Source organism: Oenanthe melanoleuca, chromosome 5 (assembly GCF_029582105.1).
Source record: "Oenanthe melanoleuca isolate GR-GAL-2019-014 chromosome 5, OMel1.0, whole genome shotgun sequence".
NCBI classification, from domain to species: Eukaryota; Metazoa; Chordata; class Aves; order Passeriformes; family Muscicapidae; genus Oenanthe; species Oenanthe melanoleuca.
In genome coordinates, this window is record NC_079339.1 from 5,919,540 (window position 1) to 5,941,737 (window position 22,198).

General features: G+C 39.6%; 1 protein-coding gene across 2 annotated transcripts in view; it reads right to left on the bottom strand.

Annotated features, from left to right (window-relative positions):
* The window catches only part of NAV2 (neuron navigator 2), a 199,399-nt gene that overhangs the window by 33,738 nt on the left and 143,463 nt on the right, over positions 1-22,198 (bottom strand). For both annotated transcript variants that reach the window (XM_056492748.1, XM_056492747.1), the window contains 7 exons: positions 17,014-17,152; positions 11,643-11,934; positions 10,037-10,739; positions 6,326-6,793; positions 5,264-5,329; positions 4,017-4,061; positions 1,660-1,820 (listed from right to left, as the gene is read on the bottom strand). In XM_056492748.1, the coding sequence (XP_056348723.1) occupies positions 1,660-1,820; positions 4,017-4,061; positions 5,264-5,329; positions 6,326-6,793; positions 10,037-10,739; positions 11,643-11,934; positions 17,014-17,152 (1,874 nt within the window). The remainder of the gene's footprint in view (positions 1-1,659; positions 1,821-4,016; positions 4,062-5,263; positions 5,330-6,325; positions 6,794-10,036; positions 10,740-11,642; positions 11,935-17,013; positions 17,153-22,198) is intronic.

Here is a 22,198-nt window from a genome sequence, read left to right on the forward strand (position 1 = left end):
CTAAGAAAATGACATTTTTTTATGTATGTTAGTCACAAATGTAAAGAGCTTTCATTTCCTAATAGCTGTACACTTCAGAACTTTCTTTCCACTATGATGTCCTGAGAACTGCAAAATATTAATTTTACCTTCAAAGCCAATTTTCTCCCAGCCAGTGTTCAGAGTACGAAAGTACTGCCATCTCACATTTCTCTAAAGAAATTTTATGCTAAAATTATGCATGCTATTTACTAAGAATTAGTTGATTTGTGGGTAAAAAAAGAGAACAAAATCATTGTTCATCTGGGCAGGTTCCTCTTGGTGTGCTGTCATTGCCTTTTTCTGTAGAAATAATTATGTGGGAAAATTCAGTTTATAGGTGCTCAACTTTCATATTCTCATTTGCTCTTAAATTAAATCAAATGACTCTCCTTAACTCCAGTATCTCTAAGCTCTCTTCTTAAGAGCACAGAAAAACGTATTTTCTTTTTTTTATATTCATTGCTATTTGTGGCCAAATAGCTTTTGAAGCTAATACAAATCTACAGCTCTACAAAGAGTTAAGTTTCTGAGCCTATGACAACATCTTTTTGACTATTTTTTAAAAATTACATAAACTTTCTTGACAGTTTCCTAGCTGTTGGAAATGTAGCCATGCTGTGTATATTCAGCTGAAATGTTGCTAAGTGTCAATTTATTTAAAGCCACTTATTGAATGTGTTTCTTTCCAGAACACTCAAAGAAATGCTCTAGAATGTCATTACTGCAACTCAAAACTACACTTGAAATAAGTGAAAGTGCAATCTGCTCCAAATTCACACAAGAAGTTCACAAGTACAAGCTTAGCTATTTTGCACAGAATTATTATATATATATATATGGTTATTATATAGAAGTTATAATAAACAACAGATTTATTTTAAATAATAATATTAATTATTATGGAGGGGCTTCTGAAAGTCATAAATAAACAGGTGTTTTCTTCCCAAATGTCACTCAAAGACAACATTTAGAAACCTGAAAAAATTGCAAAGCAACTCATTCATATCTAAGCAGCCCACCACAGATGAGCACCACTAGCACTTTAAATCAGGTTATTTCAACTGCTGATATGGTCAACTACAATCTGCAGTGCTTCATGGACCCTGCCAAGCAGCTTTTATTGTTTCCTTCATTTAAAATGTGTTTGTCAATGAAATTAAGTGAAGTAATGGAACTTTTTCTGACTTGAAACTCCTTTGACTTTCATATATTGCTTGATTGAACTTTGCAATTTTCCAACAAGCCACTTGAAAAGGACAAAGATAAAATATCAAACTGATGAGACTGGCACATACAGTAAGTAAAATGCTTAGATTTTAGAGAATTATTACTGTACAGCAGGCAACATCTAAGCACCCCAATGTGTGATATTAACCTACAGCTCTACTGAGCGTTTTATAAAGCTCACAATTTATATTAAGGAATCTGACTGCTCCCAGAGAGGCAGTTTCAAAGTTACTGCAAGTATGGCACCTTTGGGCATATGAGATAATGATGCTAATTAGTAACATGCATTTCAATGAAAGTGCTTCCTCAGGTTCAATATGGGCCTTGGAGCTGCTGAAAGAAAATGATCTTGTGTAACATTTTAGGACATACAATGCATTGCCATGATTATTCAAACAGATAAGTATTTACCGAGCTGTGAGAAGTTAAATCTAGTTCCAGAGGGTGATGTTACACTGGATCCAGATGAAAATGGAGAATTGGCAACAGTATCCTGAAGTCCTCCTGCTGAATGGGACCGAAGCCATTCCTTTGCATCCTCTTGACTACGGAGCTGGGAGGATGGAGTATACCTGCAAAAACAAACAGGTTTTTTACAATAAACTTAGATAATTATCTGACTTTTTTGTTAAAGAAAAACCCAAACAACCATGAAATGTCACAAGGCTTGGGGTGGGAGAGAGAGAGAGAAAAAAAAGGAAGAATCCTCATATGAAATTAAAGGATTTAATAATATAAACCAAATAAAATTCTGAATTAAGGAGCTGCTCCAAGCTCTTCCAACATGTTCCTAATTCATTCCACCTCTGTTTTGGGGGGAAAAAGACCAAACCATAAACTTCTTTTCTACTGCTTCAGGTGTAACCAAACCAGAGTGAACCAAAAGTTACAGGCAGAAATTGTGCAGTGTAGCACTGCTGGATAAAATGCAGCGCGTGCTACATCACAGGATTTAAAAACAAAACTTAGGAACTTGGAAAACCTTTCCCTAAGCTATGCCAAAAGTCTATATTTAAATATTTTGCTACATCAATAATCTTAGCTGACTTTTTGTGATATTATAACCAAATTCAACTCAACAAAGTCATTATCAGAATTTTTTTCAACAAGCTGTGACCCAGTATTTCATATTCCAGAGATATTCATGAGGCCTATTCATGGAGGTACATGTATCCTATTTAGTTCAAAACAAACAGGATTAAAACATCATAAAGGAGCCCACGTTTAGTCTTTTCTGAAGGCAATGAAAACAGCAGAAACATGGTCTATGGCAACATCAGTGCAAAACACCCGCTGGCTTCAGCTTAAGCTTGATTTATTGTGTATATGTATGAAAAATACGTATGTCAAGACAGGTGTTATGTGAGCTACGTGATAGGGTACAGGTATCAACAGCCACAGCATCATGGAAACACTTGTCTACTAATGGAATTCACTGTCTGTCTTGGCCTATGCCATTGCCTTTGGACAAATATTTACGAGTTATTAGCTTCCCTTCCAAAAACTTAAAGCCTATTATTAGCTGATACTATCTATATAATTAATAATTATAATTTAATTTGATTCCTTTCAGTTAAATATCCTACAGTAAGATATCACTTATTAAGACTATTTTACATCAATGGAAACACTGCAATAATTTAAAAAGTCAAACTGCTTTCAAAAAATACATTCTCTCTTCGGCTTATGCCTCAACACTTCAGTAGCAGTCCCTGACAATCTGCATCTCTAAAACTTTGCATATAAATGAGATTCTTTAGAAAGGGGTTTTAAACAGTCATGTTACCTTAACACAATATAGATTTATTTTTATTTTCAGCATTAATACCTACCTCTTCATTACTCAAATGTTTTGGTCTTAGAAGAGAGTATTTATTAGAGACATACTTGAGGACCATAGAAACACTAAAACAAATTGCCATTTTAAGAAAGGCTTTTAGTACTCAGCTTCATGGCACAAGGCTGCTGTGAAGAACAAGATCCATAGCACAGAAAAAGTCACATCTGCAGTTCCAAAGCAGTGATCCCAGAAGCTGCATTAAGCAATTCAGAAGCTGCAATTTCCTAAATTGTCAACGATAGCCTCTGTAAATTCTCTGCAAAGCATTTAATTAACATAGCTAATAGTAATTCTGGCTAGAATTGCTTGCATCAATGGAAAAAAAAAAAGTATGTTATAAAAATCACTACCCTACAGATGTACAAAATATGTGAAAAGACAACTGCTGAAAGTTTATTTGATGATTTTTTTTTTTTTTTTTGGTGTTATTTTCTATGAGAGTAGAGCCCTATAGATTTAGGCATTCTGATGATTTTTTTTTAAATTAATATGTCCAATTTAATCCTGAATGGTTTGGCACGATCTTGTAAATATTTTCTATTTATATAACAACACCAAGGTTCCCAGGTTTAAAAAACTATTTCAGGTCATGCTATGTAACAGCCACAGAAACAGCAATGTTATTGTTTTTAAATCAAGCCCAGGGATGGTTCAAGATGCTTTCCCCAGCAATTAAGCCAGCAAAAGCCACAGCTCTTGCTCAAGCAGAGAGGCCACTGGATGAAAAAAGCAGAGTTGTCAATGGCCTTCTTTGAGGATTGAAAGAAAGAAAGTAAGAAAGCAAGAAGGAAAGCTAGAAAGAAAGAAAAGAAAGAGTATTGTTGCCACCTCCTGCAAACTGCGACCATCACCACCAGCCACAACAGAAACACAAAGCAAACTCCAAAGCCACCACAGAAGATGTTAAACCATGTGGAAACACCAATACCTGAGTCCCTTCTTAGGCAAAGTGTTCCTATCAAGATGTGGGTCACTGCAGAAAAGTTAAAAGAAAAGAACTTCAGAGAAGAACAAAAGGGAAGGAATAAGATCAGGATGAAGGACGCATAAACATCTGCATCACCTTTTCAGAGGAAAAGGTGCTGGGGCCTCCCTACAGAAACATGCACAGACCTCCTCACCCAGGTGGGGTTTGCACAAACATGCAGCTGGTACCATGCCAATGAACCACATCTGTTCACAACCTCATTTCACTGTTTCTCTTACCCACAATTAACAAAAATGGCTCTTTAAACATCAAATGGGTGTTTAAAAATACACTTTTCAGCAGGCTATTGGTAAAACCTGATGGGAATCTTCAAGTCCAAACCATCTTCCCGTCATTTCTTTCAGCAGACACCATTTACATAATGTACCTAATTACTATGCAGAGGTATTGAGCCCAGACTGTTTAAATTTCCAAACCGTAGCCTAAGTTCCATTAGCAAAATAAAATGGACCAATCAGTTGCCCAAAAGTTAACTACTTCAGTTTATGTTTTTACAACTGATGACCAGAGCCAGTTAATTTGTTTTTAAAGAAAATATCTCCATGCTTAAGTAACTTAATTAAATGACAACCCTTATAGCCAAGTTACAGTAAAGAACTGATTAAAATTACATCAGTGAGCAAAAATGAGCTGGAATGTTTAGATTTGTGTCATCTTTTGCTAACTTTAGTATTCATTTGTACAAGGATGAGTGTGCCTAAGTACTTGGAAAACACTCATAAGCCAAGCTGCAGTAAGAGACTGATGACACTGAATGACACAAGGACTCCAAGACAAAGGACAGGCCAGAAATGCAGTGGGAAAAGCAGCATGCCAGAGGAATGCTGAAATGCTAGTGAGAGTTTAGATTAATTGGAAAAAAAAGGCCATGATTTTCAAATTGCCTTTGGCAAAGATATGAAGGGTGGGTTAAAAGTACACCCCCAAACCAAAGGACAGTCCAAGAAACAAGAGCAACACCAAAAACATGCCAACTGTGATGTGTGCCCCTCTCCAGATTACTTTGGGTGGGTAAATGGGTATTTGCAGGGACTCTCACTGGCATGTCTTTGTGTCAGTTCACACCTGGATGATGAGCACAGCAGAGCACTCAACTCAGCACAGTCTGGCACAAAACAATTTGCTTCACTGAGATGGGCAACAAAACCTACAGCCTTAAGCGTACTCCTGTCCTGAGACAGCATTACCTGTCCTGTCTCCTGGGCAAAGTATTTCGGCAGAATTTGGGGCTAGCAGCAGGGGAAGAAAGAGGGCTAGAAAGAGCAGTCCAACAAGACAAGAAACAAGAGAAGGAGTATTAGAATGAAAAGATGAGAGAACAAAATAATAAAACACAAAGAGAGCCCCAAATTATCAGAACATTACATTCAGGTGCAATTTTCTCCATTGAGACACAGCTACAAAAATCTTGCTACCTGAACTCATCACTACACATCAGGACATGGCTGATTTCCAGTACTTGGAAGGGTTCAACTGCCATCTAAAAGGGGTCCTTCAGAGACCACTGCTGAGTTCACCCCAGTGTCAGCTCAGTGTGCCTCCAATCCAGTTCTGATGCTGGAAAAGCCCTGTTCCTTCCTCCCTGCTCATCCTCCTCCCAGGTCAACAAAGGTACCAGTGAATCTCATAGTATACAAAGCTGGGGAACTGATCAGTCTCAGTCTGAAATACAACTCAGCTGACAGCTTTTCACGGATCCAGCTTCCAATAGGATTCACTAAGCATTTACATGAATTCTTGAAATACTGTAGAGAGCAATTGGAGATGGGATAAGACAGCAGGGAGAGGATGAGAAGGGATCAAGTGACTATGGAGATGTGGACTTGTCTTTTCAGGATCACCTCCAGTTTGAAAGTTGTCAAATTCTATAACCAAGAAGTTTAACAATAAACTGTTGACTTTTCCAATCAAAACTGGAGGGTTTTTTAAAATATCAGTATCAGCTCAATTCAGCAGATCTTTGGAAGGATAACTCACGATGCAAAGTATTAGGTACCATATGGTAGCAAAAAAAAAGTTGTCACGTTGGCTGTGACAGCAAATTAGAAACCTCATCTGAATCCATCTTTCTGCTCTGAACTGGGCTCTTTCCTGGAATAACTTATCTGTATGTTCTAGTCCTAGAGTTATCTGCATTCTCTAATAAGAGGCATTACTTGATGTGTATCTGCAGCATTGGCTACTGCTGCCAGGACTTCACTCCCACTTGAGATACAAACATATAGAAAGAACAGAAAAAACTCACTAACCTTTCAGACAATGTAGTTTTAACACTGTTGGTTCGGACAAAGGGGGTCAGAGAATCATCCTTGGAGGCTGGAATCAAGCCACTGGAGGAATTATGGCTCAGCCCACCTCCACTGCTCAGTGAGATGTCTATGGATTCGCAGCTGGTGTGAAGGCTGCTGACAGACTGGTATCCAATGCCATCCTTGCTAACTGCAGAAGAGCTACTGGCATTGGTACCCCATGTCAAACTGTTGGAAGGAGCCGAGTGTGCAGAACTGGGGCTGGAAGCCAGGGGAGACTGGTTGAGATCAGTGCTTTTACCATAGAGGGGACTGCTGCCCCCACTGCTCAGCACACCACTGCCAGATGGGGAGTCAAGGTTACCCTGCTGGTTCATGGTAGCGTGTGGGTTGGAGATGACAACTGAATTTTTCATATTTTCAGCTGTTGTGATGGGAACTTGTTTACTAGGCTTGCCACCAAAAAGTCTGTAAAAAAGAAGACAGCATGAAAAATACATAAAATGGAATAGTAAACACAAGGATATCTTAGATCTAGACCATATATATCATCTTAGCTTCAGAAAACCAGTATTGAGTACATAATCCTAGATTGTACATATGCAACTATACATTTATAATTTTGTGTTCACTGTCCCTTTCAAACAAGCCCAGAGGCAATTACAGCAGTTTCAAATCTATCTCAGGTGTGTCATCTTTGAATCATCAACCAATACTTTCACAAAGCTAACATACAGCTTCACAGAACTAAGAAAACCATATCATCTTCTGTTCCTTCAGGAAGAAGGACACCAGAGAAACAATCTGATGTATGGAATATTAGAGATTGAATGCTTCTTGACCAGGTAAATTCTGCACAAATCACCAAATGGTCTGCACAGAAGCAGCTTTTGCTGGGATGCAACAATGTAGGCTCATACCAAATGTTCCATTCCACATGCTAAACTGGCTGAAGAACGTATTTTTTTAGTGGAGAATGTGATGTTACCTGCTTTTTGGCACCTGGAACTGGCTAGTAAAAAAATGAGTTCCAGAACTTGGAGAGGGCGGGGATGGAGGAGGCTGATTGCAGCATCACTGCTGCCTGTGATGCAGCTGCACTGCCAAAGAAGCAAAGACCCTTCTCAGAAGTGCCCAAGTGCCTTAGTAGTAACCACGCTTTAGACTAAATTGTCAATCATTCCAAAACTGATCTTCAAAACTAGGAATGAAGCGTATCTTCCACTCCAGCTTCAAACATCCACCCCATCCACCACCACTGCTTTGTTTCTGTCACTTGGTTCCTGTAACTGCTCTTGGAACCTTTGTTTTCCTCACATGTACCTGTATATGGATTCATTTTTTTATCATTCATTGTTTAGTACTGTGGGTGAAACCTTTCAGAAGAGAGGACCACAGCACTTCAATACAAGTGTTCCTAAAGGTTTAGGGATGGGTGTGCACTAGGCAGAACTTTCTCTGCTTTGGAGTATGCCCAAGTTACCGGGACAGTAAGTCACTTTGTCCATCACTTCCCAGAAACACAGGCTGTGTTAAAGCTGGGCACCTCAGCACACCTGGAGCAAGCCCAGTGCTATACAGCAGCAGTGTCCACACTGCACAGGTGAGCTGTGTGCACTGCACAGGCTCTTCCTGCAGTTCCAGTGCCTGGAACACATCTGAGCTGGGCAGCTGCTGCTGCGTACTTGCCACAAGCCACTTGGACAGCACTTTCAACTGAGAGGGCAGGCTTAGATCAGATATAAGGAAGAAATTCTTCCCTGTGAGGATGGTGAGGGTCTGGCACAGGTTTCCCAGGGAAGCGGTGGCTGCCCCATCCCTGGAAGTGTTCAAGGTCAGGCTGGGTGAGGCTTTGAGCAAGCAGGGATAGTGGAAGGCGTCCCTGCTCATGGCAGGGGAGTGAGAATGAAATGATCTTCAAAGTCTCTTCCAACCCAAACCAGTCCATGATTCCATGGCTGTCAGCAGCTACACCAGCTTAGGGTATTCCCTATGGTGTTCCTGTGCCAGAGCATACAACCTCTTCAGCTGCACTGTGGAAACCACTCTTAAAGAAAGGATCCCAGAGCTTAAAAAACCCCAAACACCCACACAATAGTTTTACAAGCTGTTTTTAAGCTACTCCCTATTTATGACAACATGAAAGTTACATATATTCACAAACTTACAGGTAAGTCTATATCATCACTAAGGTATGGATTCTAATTCACTGTGTAACACCAAAAAAAATTGCAGGGCCAAGAGGAAATATGCAAAAAAGAATGTCTGAAACTCAAGTGACTATGAAAATTAAGCTCAAAATCTTCTTTACTGTCATCATAGAAATCAGCAATAAGCAGATGAGGCCCAATTCAACTCTGGTCCATTTCAACACATGACAGCTTTGACAGGCTGGTGAAAATTCAAGTGTGAAATTGTAAATTAAGAGAATAGTTAAATTGAGCCTTACTGTCTGCTCTTTAAAGTTTCAAGTATTTCTAATGTAACATTTCATTACACAGCCAGCAAGGTAGCCTTTTAGTAATAAAAAAATATCCCAGTCACATTCCTACCAATGCATTGCCTGAGGCACACAGAAATCACTAAAAACACTGAAAAATCTGCATTTCTCATTGTGTATCCTATAGAAGTGAAAGGCCTACTGAAGTTTTTAAGTAGCCATTTATGAAAATCACATGTTCCAAAGTACATGGCTTATCTATTGTTAACCAGGTACAAAATAAAGTATCTTCAATTATCCTCACATAGACTCTTCAAATAAAACCACCCATCTAAAAACAGTTTACAGCATCAGCCTAAGCTGCCATCACAGCCATTATGTTTGCACTGGTGCTTCAGATGGAATGTGGCTTTCTCACATCACTGGAAGCAGGATGATGGAGCGTAACTGTATGGGTATTATGGGCATCACAACAAAATGAAATGCAAAACACTGCAACTTGAAACAGACAAGCTACTCAAATCCAGTTGAAAAAGAATATTAACAGAACTTTTCACCAATATCAAGGCTTTGATATATACTGCACAAATTAGCTCCTCACCAACTATTTATTAATGTTAGTGTGTGGGGTACTCCTGGAGAAGTAGAAGACAGATAGGATTTTTATCCAAAAAACAGTATTAAAATAAGAAAATATAACCCATCTTAGACGGTAACTTTATTTAGGGTTCTTCTACACAGGTTGAGACTTGCAACATACTGGGCTAATCCACACAATTTATAATAGTTTGCTTTGTGAATCTCAGCATGGCAGATCAATGCCACTGTCATCATGAAAATCTGAGGTAATCCTCCAGTTGTCAGTTTACAATTTGACTGGAATATTTCCAGGTTGGTTACATATACACCTGTGCAATAACTCCTCAGTAACCTTCAGGTAAGAAAATGCTTATTCCTGTTATATCTGCATGGACAAAAGCCTTCAGGTATGATTTCTGCAACAAGGAGACTCAAATTGTTATTGTCAAACTTTCTGCCAGACAGGTTTGGTTTTTTTTCCTAAATGTTAGACTTCTGCTGCTGTCGCGTGATGTCCTAAGTATCCACAACTCTGGCCAATATGTTTATGTGAAATTAAATGTAAATACAAAGACCTTGAAGTAGGACACTAAATAGTAAGTGCGGCACCAAAGCCAGCCAGGCCTGGCTGGCAGTCCTGCTCATCCAGCTCCCACTAACACCACTGCACAACCAAGGAATTTGTTGCCTACCTGCGCAGAGTGGGAGAGGCCACATCGGGGTACTTGACTCCTTGCTGGTGGGTACTCTGAGCTCCGCTAGCAGCAGGCTGTGATGCAGGGTTCACTTTAACAGAATTACATGAAGCCACGCTTTCGTTGTCAGACGAAATCCCTTTCTCTTTATCAGTCTGATTGACTAATCCTGGCAGAGAGCATCCAAGGATTACCTTGGCAGGCTCTCTGATTTTAGGGACAGGCAACCCAGCTGACTTGCTGCTTATGTTGGAGTCTATGCTACTCGTGCTAGATCTATTCCCAGCTCCACTTCTGCTACTGGATTTACTGGGCCGGGGTAAGCTACGGTACTGAAGATTAGTTCGTGCACTAAGTGCTAAGTAGCCATCATCCTGGTTCTGGCAGCCATCAACACTAGTCTTCCGACCAGTGGTCCTACCCATGAGTCCAGATGACTTGGGGATCTTTCCCAAGGTAGCCGATCTACTGGTGAGAGTTGCCCCACTGGCAGTGATTATGGTCATGCCTATGGCTGACCCGCTCTGTTTCTTAAATCCAAATGTATTAGCATTAGCAGCAGCTGTCCTAGAATTACTTGTGGGAAGCTTTTTGGATTCATCACCACTGCTGCGTCCTGCATCTGATGGGGAACGTTTAACATGTCCAGCTTTAGGAGATAGTCTACCCTTTTCTGATACCTTGGCGTCATCAGTTTTCCCTACAAAAATAGAAAAAGAATTCTAATATTTAATGACTTGAAAACATCAAGCAAATGATGAAACTCAAAGCAGCATGAAAAGCAAAAGCGTGTTAGCCACTGGAGTGCGGTTCAAAGTTATGATCTAGTCTGCACTGGACTTACATGTCACTCTAGTGAGTTACACATGCAGATTTGCCAAAAAAAGTATGTGGTGCCTATGCTCTCAAGAATATGAAAAGCAGAACAGCCTTATGTAAGTGATAGATAAGAAAAAAAAGTTTCCCTCTGTAGCTACCAAGATTGACCATTTCTATCATTACATACTAGTAGTGTTAGGCTGATAGTATAATTTCCCTAAAAGGCATTGTTAAAGCATTTGTATTGTTCAAGACAGTATCTAATGTTAACTTTTTCATATACAATTGTGTACAAGACCTAATAAAAAGAGAGGTATTAAATTATATTGTTTGATTATGCAAATTCAATCAATTTTCATTCACACATCTGCAAGTGCTAAAATCATTAATACACTTACAAGAAAAGCCAGAAATCATGTTTAGTGTAAAGAAACATGCTTGTTTAGTAAGGGGGAAAAAAAAATCTCCTCAACCATATTTATTGTATGTTCTTGGTTAACAGTGACTTCAAAAACTAAAACTATATTATTTATTCTTCATACAGCAAAACTGTGCCAAATAAATAGCTTGGCTTAAGACCAACTGGCAGGGTGAACTAATCTGAAATACAGAATTTGAGACAGAAATAGAAATGTGGACATACAAGATGCTGCTTAGGTTAAAGCAATGCCTAAAAATACAGATAGGATGACCTGAAGTTCAGGTTCTCCCTTTGCAAAGTATGTAAACTGTTTTCACACTGAATACACTTTTTGGCTTGTTTACATCTTACGCCTTTTCTCACCTGTTCCAGGTGTCTTTAATGTGCCTGGGGTGGTTGAAGGTTTAGGCCTTGGTGTGGTAATGCCAACCTGAGCTGACATGCCCCGTCGCCAGGAACCCGTCTGGGAAATTACAGTGTTCTTCCTACCAGAAGTGCTTTTATCAGACTCATCTGACACATCAGAGGGATTCCGCCTCCATTTAGATCCCGGCTCCATTTTTATGCCGCTATCAGATCCCCCGTCGGATTTCTTGACTTCATCACTGGACCATAAGGAATTCCGCTCCACTTGGGAATGCTTTTCTGCATCAGTCTAGGACAGATAAGGAATTGCAAGACAACTTTCAGAGCAAGTCTTTCTTTTAAGAAGCTTTGTAAGAACCATCAACCTGATTAATCAGCTCAGCAGTCATCTCTGAGTACCAACAAACACAACATGCCTTTGATGAAGAAATGCCACAGCAAGAAATTAACCCCAGCAATGACAAATCTTTTTAATATGCTTTGTAAGAAAAATACAAAAAACACAACAGCCATGTTCCTTGGGATGAATAAAGGGGGAAAAAACCCCTACTTGATTTATAAAGGACATATTCAGCTCCATGACAGTTATAATCCTCCACCTGAAATTTCTGACAAACCCTTTTACTGCAATGCCAAAAAAGCATTTCAAACCTGTCCAGCCAGCCTTCCTTTGTTGCTGCTTTCTTATCTCTTGTCTGGCAATCTGATCTCCAGATCATGAGGAGGCAGCTTTTGGAACAGATCTGTATATGTGGAATGCTGCTAATTCTAGCCTAATATCGTAGAAGGACACCTGAGGACTGAAGAAAAACTTTCTAAAAATACTCAAGACTGACTTCAATACATAAATTTCCTTAGTTTCTCTTACAGACTGTTTTTCCCCCAAATCTTTGCACAGATTGATTCTCCACTCTTATGGAAAATTTTGCTACGCTCATTATTAAATAGAAAAATTTCTCATTAGCAAACCTTTGCCAAAATCTCAGAAATGCTTAAATTAAATCTAATATCCTATGTATATGTATATATTTTATACATTCCCCATACATTAATATTTCCCACTGCTAATGATTACTCTTCCAGCATTCTACTCCTGTAAAATGCTGTTGATTAAATTTGGCAAATGTGGTAACAGCACAACCAACCATTTTGTGATCAGGAGCAAATGACAAATATCTACATATTTGATTCTGATCAGGATAAAAAATGTCAAAGCTGATATGTTTTCCAGCCACCTCAGCATCATGAAAGAGACTGACAATTCAACACCCAAGTACAGGCTGATGGGTTTTGGTGAGGTGTTGATGCCTCCTCCTCTGCCCTGCAGCCTCAGCAGAAGATGAATGTGCTCAGAACTGTGCGGTAGGCAAAAGGAAGAATTATTTAAAAGGAAATTATTTTAAATACCCCAAAGCACTATAAAGCTCACAGTCTTTATTCCCTTTGGATAATCAGAAAAACAGCAGAGGAGAAGCTGTAAGATTATTTACACACTTTTCAGCTTTTCTTTTTAAGTTCCTAAAGAATGTTTTCAGTTTATGACTTTTCTTTTCCTACCAGATCACACAATTAATATTAGAGAATTTAGGGGAACTGTGGTTGGAGTTCCTCTGCTTTTTACTGTAAAGCCTGAAAAACTAGTTAAGTGATCAGTGTGTGAAAGCTGACACCACATATCACAATGGTCTTCAGTTGGGAAACAGGGCTTGGGTTATTTATCTACGTATTGAGTCACTAGACTAATATGCATTTTGAATTATGGATTTAGAAAATATTACATTCTTGTACTTTTCTTCATCCTACACAAATGTTTTCCTGCCTCTCCATTCAAAGAGAGCAATCCAGCATAGGCTTGAGAGGATCTCTGCTTTTTAACTCCCTGCTCTTCCTATGCCTGCCAGCTTAGGGGATAGTAGGTCACCTTTCTATTTCTGACAATCAGGAGGTGTGTAATAAATTCACATTGTGACTGTTCCTATGTTCTATACTTCTCCAAAATCACTGTTTCATGCAAACATCTCCTACATTCACAGATCTTGGAAGAGAACACAGGCACAAAGTACCAAATAATCAATGAACAAAGCCACCCAAAGCCACCATTCCTCACATGGTCACTTCAGTATCTTGTTCTAAGCTTGTCTGGAATTGTGTGTATGCACTGTTATTGTTTAAGAACAAAAAATACATCTATTTGCTAGCAAAGGCCTTATTCTAGTTTTGGTTGACTAGGAAATATTCCCCTATCTTCTATTTTCCCTCCTCTAATCTGTAAGATTAGTACAGTCTCCACAGAGAGAACAGCACAGCAAGAAGTCCTCTGCCTTTGCTGTCCTCCATTTCATTCCACTACTACACCCACAGCCAAAGTTTTCCTGCAGCCTTTGAAATGCTGCACCTCCACCTTTGAAGCCCTCTGGCCAGAGATGTTTCTGTTTAATGGTAAACACTGAGAACAGCACACAAACCTGACTAAGAATTCAAAACCAAAACACAGTGAAACCTGGCTTGGGGATTGCAGCTGAAACCCCACTCGCCTGGAAGGGTGAAAGTGGAAATACTCTTGGCTGGAGGTCATGGAAGACACAGCAAGCACGAGCTCAGAGCAAAGCCTGGGCTGGGAGCAAACCACCAGGATTTCTCAACTCACTCATAAAGTCTTGTAAACCTGAAGCTGTGAACAGACCAAACCCATCTTTGCTGAGAAGATGCCTTAAACAACTGCTTAGGGATGCTGCAGTTTCTGTTTAAAGAAACCTTTCTATCTTCTGATCTTTTTACCAACACGATTGAATTTATTATTTGGTCTCTTTCTCCCATCTTATTTCAGTTAAATGAGTTATTTTCAAATGCCCACCAAGTGTTAACTTCTCCTTAAAGTATGCATATGGTGTGATTTTAAAGGCACACTATATGTAGTACTGTGATAAAGGCAACTTACCTAATTCTGTGCAATACAAAGGAAAAATAATAGGGTGCCAAAAGTCATAACTACATTAAGTGGTTTGGTACTTGGCATAATCATAAGCAGGACATGGGAACATGGGAAGGCAAATTCTGGTTCCCATCACTAGCTTGTTCAAAAACAACTTGCAAACATCTTCACTGCATTGCTGTAAAAATGGGCTACAGCTAGGAATGTCTCTGAAGATGGAGTTAATATCATATTTAAGTCCTGTTTCTCCAAGATGGAGAAACCACAGGTTCTGGAGTATGGGGTACTCATCAGCTCCAAAAATCAGCTTCTCAACAGAGATTTTTTTTCCTACTGCAACTATGCCTTTCTTTGCAGAGATTATTCTGCCTGAGTTACTGATTTTATCAGCAGACACTGACATGTTCAGGCTCTCTCCCTTTGATGTTGCTGCATTATTTGCCTGGACGCCCAGGTGCACATGTATTAGCTTTGAGATCCCACCTTAATTATATGAAATCCAACTTCTGTACTCTCTCAAAGAGTTGTAACAGAATCACAGCAGCTCAAAAGCACCTACTGTTTAGGATAACCAAAGCAAGGGACACCCTGAGAAGAAAAGTCCACATCCTTCTGCAAATGCGTGCTAGTCCTTTGTGGCTCACCACCCTGGAGAAGGCTAACCTGGGCACTGGCCATCACAGAGTCCTTCAGGAAAGACAGAAAAGGTGTCTGCAGCATTCACTGCACCATGAGCACTGAGTTCTACAATTGGCAGCAAAAAATTAACTCTGGATGCTATGCATTTTAGCATTCCAATCTCTTTTCATTTCCTTGGCTGACAAGATTCAGGTAGTTTGTTCCACTGAAAATGTACTATTTTACAGGCAACAATTTGCAGATAACAAAATACCTGGAATAGAGATTGTCATTCATGAAAACTGAAGAGGGAAGCAGGTCAGAGAGACACATCACGCCAAAAAACTGCAAACACGACTTGTACATTCTTTGCTCCTAGCCTCCTCCGCCAATAACTACACACTACTGCCTGAACAAGCTCCAGCTGCTTTTCTTCTGGTGTCTGTCTGCACTCTCTTGGTTACTGTAATATTTGTGGAGGATGAAGAGGAGTTTGTCAACACAGATTTTGATCTCTCAGAGGTGTTTCCAAGAATCTGATCTATCAGAAGATAGAAGTCATACGAGTTTCTATTTTTTTTCCTTAGGTTAATGTTTAGTCACGTCTCTCTAAGTCTTCCTTTATTTCCCCCCCACCAGTATTATAATGTTGAGACAGTAACAATTGTCAAAAAACACTTCTAGTTATCCATCTTACTCTCTGTCAGGTACTGATAAATATGCTTGATAGATCTTAACCCCTCTCAGCTTGTATGGGACTTGTATTAGCAGTTCTTAGTGCCAGTGCAGTTGCTGATAGGGAACCAGAGGAAACCCTTCATGTAGGCTCAAATATGTACTGGATGGCAAGGGAACAAAGACTACTCTGTGCTTGCACCACAGCTCTGGAGACAGAGCAATACTTCACAGCAACCACACGTCTACATCAAAACTGATGCCAAAAACTGATTTAGGATCCACTGATGAAAAGGACTGGAGAGTAAAAGAGGGAAGAAACAGAGGAGCAGGTTGCACCGACATCCCTCTCATCTACTGGCAGCACTGCCAGGTCACCACATCCCAGTGGCTTCAGCACCCAAGTCCCTCGAGCAGGCTGTACAAAGAACAAAGCTGGACTCTGTAGTCCCGCACTTTCCCAAACAAAAACCTATGCAATAGGTTAAAAAAAGCAGTTTATATTAGTGCAAATCTCCATGTTACACAGTTTATTTGATCAGTGAACAACTGTTAGATGCCTTCACTTGTTCCAATCCTCTTTGGATGTGTGGTGTCTCAGCACAAAATGTACACGTATCCTGCTGATGGAGGCAAAGTTTATCCTCCTACAAAATACTGCCGAACACAGAAAGCCTTCAATAACACGTCATAAAGTTTTGGAAATTTAATAAAATCCATTTCATTTGCACAGCATGCTTACATTTCTGATAAAAGAGTAAACAACCTTTGAACTTTCACATTGACTTTATTGTATTCTATTACTTAAGAGAAAAACGTAAACTTCTCTAGACCAAAAAAAAAAAATCCCTATAAAATCCCATTTACATCTGTTTTCTGTGCAGCAGTGCCTCTAGGAAGGCAAGACCCAATTCTAGGAAGGTAAGACCCAATTGTTGTGACATCACCATGGCAGAGATGCCACGGCTTCCATCCACAGGGGAAATATTTGTAAATGCCATGAATGATAAGGTGGTCATTATTGATACTGTCAATACTGAAGGCTGGCTGTGTGTTCAAGCTCAGCCAACCTAAAACAATTACGCCTCCTGCACAGAGAAAATACTAAATATCAATGTTACTTGAATAAGCCAAAGCTCTTACCTGTGCATCTAAGTTCTTGCGGGAGGAGGCAGGTGTGTTGGCATAGGAGCTGATAGAGGAGCTTGTGTTAATGTCATCAGTACTGAGATTATCTATGGTGTCACTGATACCACTGCTGACAGAGCTGCTGTCATCCCAGCTGGAGAAAAAGCACAAGAGAGGGAGAAAACAAGGGTCAAAAGACAAGATGTCATTTGAAAGAGCATTATTTCTACAACCCTTAGCCCACTTTTGGTTGCCAGAAAGGCCAGTGTATGCCATCACCAAGCCAAGGGCACCAGTGACACAGCTCTTCCTGACTCAGCTGAAATGTGTGCCTGCAGTCCCAGAGCAGGGGAAAGTAGTAGCATGAAGGGATTTTTTTCCCATGAGGGTGCTGAGGCCCTGGCACAGGTTACCCAGAGAAGCTGTGGCTGCCCCATCCCTGGAAGTGTACAAGGCCAGGCTGGATGGGGCTCTGAGTGACCTGTGGTAGTGAAGGGTGTCCCTGCTCATGGCAGGGGAATGGAATAAGATCTTTAAAGATCTTTCACCCCAAAACATTCTGTGATTCTGTGATCTCCAAGTAGGCATAGCACTGACTTGCTAAGAGATGGAACTTAAATGCAAGGAAAAAAAATCTGGATGTTCCACAAACCTGGACAACAACTTGGATCTACCATCAAGAGCATCACCAGCCTCAAAAAACTTTAGCAACTAAAAGTTCAGTCTTTCAGATGGCAAATAATCCTGAGCTGCCCATCCTTTTCAGGAAGAGCAACTATTCAGGACTACCTTATTCCAGCATGTGATAGCTTCAACATTTTCCAGTAAATGAGAAACGTGTCACTAGAAATTTAGGACAAAGCACCACCGGAAAAAAAAAAAAAAAAAAAAAGCCTTGCCTGAAGCAATTTGAGCGTTACAATGGAAAGAATCAAAATTATCTAAAAACGGAGCCAGATGCTCCAACTTGCAAAATGCCTGTAAAAGTAAGCTGCTCAAGGAAGAGATTTATAAACTGGTTTACTGGTTTACAAGTGCTCAGTCTCCAAGAACAATGAAGCTGAGATGGTAATATTGTCCTGGAAGGAGATCTGTGAAGACATTTCAGTCCACTGGATAACTATGGCTGGAAATGCAAAAATATATATACATATATATATATATATATATATATATATATATATATATGTAATACGTCATTTGCAAAACATTCAGAACTCATCACCTGGCAGCTCTCTAGCTATTTACAACCCAGCTTCAGATTTTGGGAGCTCCAGACTCTCCTCCTCTGTTGCATTTCTGTTTGCTTTACAAACTTGTAACAAAGAGATTGCAATGAGGTCTCTGGCTGGGCAGTGAAAGCTATATTCACAAATCAATATAGTGAGCAGTCAATATATGCATTTAAACCTGAACTGTCTTAACCTGTGTTAAAAGAACTGTGTAAAGAAAGGCAGCCTATCTCTGTTTGCTTGAACTTTATTCATAGCTTCACCACGGATTTACTATAGCCTTTCTACATAAACTTTGTCAGCTTTGAAATAGAAAGCATTTCATTTTTTTCCCACTTAGCACTAAAAAACATCTTCCTGCATGACTTTTAATGCTGCTTAATAATTTAAATTCCTTTTTCTTACTTGAGAGTATTATGTACACCTACATCTGTACAAGGCCTTTTAGGGAACTGAGCACAGCTTGAAGAGCAGCACAATTTGCTGAACCATAAATTAAGTGTGGCCACAGGAACACCCTCCTCTGCATGCCACAGGAAGGGTTATTGCTGGCAGCTGCTCCTTGCTGACTGCTCTGTTCGCAGTGAAGGTTCTCATCAATGTGTCAGCACAGTCAGTTGTGCCCCTTCTCCTGCATCCCTGCAGATAAGCCAGCTGGGCAGGTCAGATCAACAGCTCCAGCAACCCAGGAAAGGAAATTTGGGATACTCAGTCAGGCTGCTCTGCTGCATGGACACGCTACAGGCTCCTGCCACAGGCTCTCTTTAATGGAGCCTTGGGGTCACCCTTCGTCTGGTTTTCTCCAGCTCAGGAGAATTCACTCCTGCCAGCTCTGACTGACTTTCAGGAGTGTCCGAGTTACAATATTTCCAAGATGATTTCCCAAACAGTATTTGATAAACTACAGACACTCCAGGTCTCATGATTGGAAGGAAATGCTGCAGCCTACAGTGTTGGGGATGCTACAATCCAAAGGAAAGACAATTTTCTCCCAGATTGCCTTCACCTGGATAAAAAGGGAATCCATTGCAATGCAAAATAGAAACCCACGTTAAAATAAAACTCACAATGTGAGACCTCCTGAATTTGAGAAAGCCAGACAGGCAGATTTGACACACCAGTTTTATTGGCTGTTTTGAAAAATTTTTTCCAGCATAACTGAATGAAAGATGTGCTGTCCATGCTAAGAAATGTTAGGGGGGGAATTGAAAATCTGGAATAGGATTGAAAGACTTATTTGAAGCACTTTTTTAGAGTAGGCAATTAAATATCACAAGGCAAAATATTGAAAGCCATATTACTTCTAAATTTCAGTTTTGAAAACAGGTCTTATAACTGATATTTATTTTCCTTTCCAAATCTATCACATAAAGCAATTACAGTTCCTAGGTAAATCTACAAATAAGGTTACAAAACAGTTAATAAAATTACTGAATAAAAAAATATGCTTCTTGCTTTCCAAAGTTTTGTGTAGCAACAAACTTATTTTATATTTCTGAACCTATAATAAAATAACAATCATAAGAGTACAATGCCAATGCCTTCCGTGTTTAATAGTTTAGTTTCCTTCTTATGGAGATATGGCAGTGGGTAAAAAAAAAAGTTAAATATTATAATTTTTCTCTATGTGACTCCTAGTCCCATCTTAAATGTATAGAAACGGAAATATTTTATTTTCAAGCAGTCACAATTCTTAAACTACCATAGGCCCCAGTTCATCAACATCTAAAGAATGTGTTTAATGTTAATCATAAGTAGTTTTTCTGGCATCAGCCAGTCCTGTTGGCTTCAGTTGGGCAATCTAAGGCATTATGAAAATATTTGAGTGCCCTTCTGAACTGGGACATGTGCCTGAGGACAAAGGTAGAAACACGCACCTGAATACTTTGACGGTTGTGGTGTATCCTGGGCTTAGGTCCTTTATGTTCTGGTGAAAACTATGAACTACTCCAACTCTGTATTTTCAAGCTTACATTATAATTTGTTACTAAATTTAAAAAGATTAGCTGTTCTGAGGTCTGGAGATAGATGTCTGGATAGATTTTGGGTGCCACAAACTAAGCAACACAGCTCTCGTGAGCATGCTGGTGACACTGGTGCCCAAGCTGTTCTGACAAGGTAGGATGTGCAAACCCACGTATCTGTCTAAACCCAGATAGCTTTAGTTTTATTTAGTAAATATCATTTCAGTAGAAGGGTGGGAGTGCACAGTCTCTAGCTAGAAAAAAACAACAGCATGTAAGACACTGAAGAAACACTTAAGAAACAGTGAAGACACTTAAGATTGTAAACCTACATGAACAATTACTGTTGCTGCCCTTTGAAACAGCACTACAGAGGGCTGGTAGAATTCACTGAACTCTATCATAAACTAGATGCCAATGCAAGCCACTTTTGTGACCACTCAACACATACAGCTAAAAATAATGCAATGAATCCACACATTCTGGTTAAGGCTGTGGCTCCTCCAGGGGACAGGACCTGTCACCAAATGGAGGCAGTTGTTTCACGCTGTTCTTGAAACCACCCCAAGCCCTCCACATAAATGAATTTGTTTTTACCTTGATCCAGTGCCTTGATGGTTAAAGTCAAAAGCGAGGAAGCAGAACGGGGTATCTAAGAGCCCTAATTATGGTGCTCTTGGCTCTCAGAGCCAAGATAGCATCTTTGTAATTTAGCTGGTGCAATTAATAATTTCTGATGTCAGCAAAAATCTACTCAACCATAACCTGAAGTGTTTGGGCTTTCCTTTATTTGATCAATCACCTGAAACTTTACTTTGATTACTGAAAATTGCAAATTTAAAAAAACAATTAAAATCTTGAAAGTGTATTACAGTATGAAAATTATACAACCACCCACTTAAAATCCACCCCTGCCATCACTTTAAAACACCCACAGCACTGCCTCCTGCTCTCTATGAAATCAAGTACCCCAAGCACTTTCCTCTACCTTCCCACCTCACTCTGCTCACCCTAATGCAACACTGCTACTACACATCACCCGCGTGCAGCACCAGATCAACTGCTCAAAGCTGCTTTTTCAAACAGGTTTGTAAAGCTGTTTGGCTCAGACTTGTATTTTTCCACAGTCTATCAGCACTTTTCCATCTTGCATAATCATCATCCACAGAATTGGCTCTTCTTTGTGAACTTGGACAGCATGCAAAGTCATTCTGTGATTCTCAGGACAGCCCCTCTCACTGCAGAAATTTTCCCCCTTTGCAAAGGAGTCATTAAAATCCTTTCAAATAAAGCTATTGTTGATGGCTGAAAATGCACTTTTCTGGATGGATGGGTATGGATTTTAATTTTGTTGGATCTTCACTCAAAACCAAAATTACAATGAGCTGCTGAAAAACACATTTGTCCAAGAAAGGGCCTTGGGGCTCTACAATATTTCAAGTGGAAACATGGCAATTATTCTCTTCTATTTAAAAATTTAACTATTTATGAGTTGATAGGTGAACAACAACAACAAAAAAGATCAAGGTACAAAATGATTGAAACTTCACAGCATCTTCAAAGATTTAAAAGGAAAAATTAAATATGCTACAATCATGAGACAGTAAATACCACAGTTTGCACTGTTTTCTTCTGGGATTTCCTACAGTAGTGAGAACTGGGCCAGAAATCCAGAAAACACACATAGACCCTTGCACAGTTTTCCTTTCAAACTCTTCTGAAACTGAAACATAACTATTTGCAAAAGAATGGATGGAAATCTACTTCAAGAGAAGTTAATTTAATTAATGTGTTTTACACTGCTATTAATCACCCACCTCCCTCATGTCTCCAGTTACTCTCTTCTTACTATACTATACTTACTTCTCACTATAGGTATTTTAACATAAATCACTTTGTTTCTCGCCAAAAGAGGAGCCCAGGGACAGGATTGTTACCTTGAAATATTTAGTAAATCCAGACCAAGAAAAGTAAACCAGGAAAAATGAATGCAGAGAATACAGA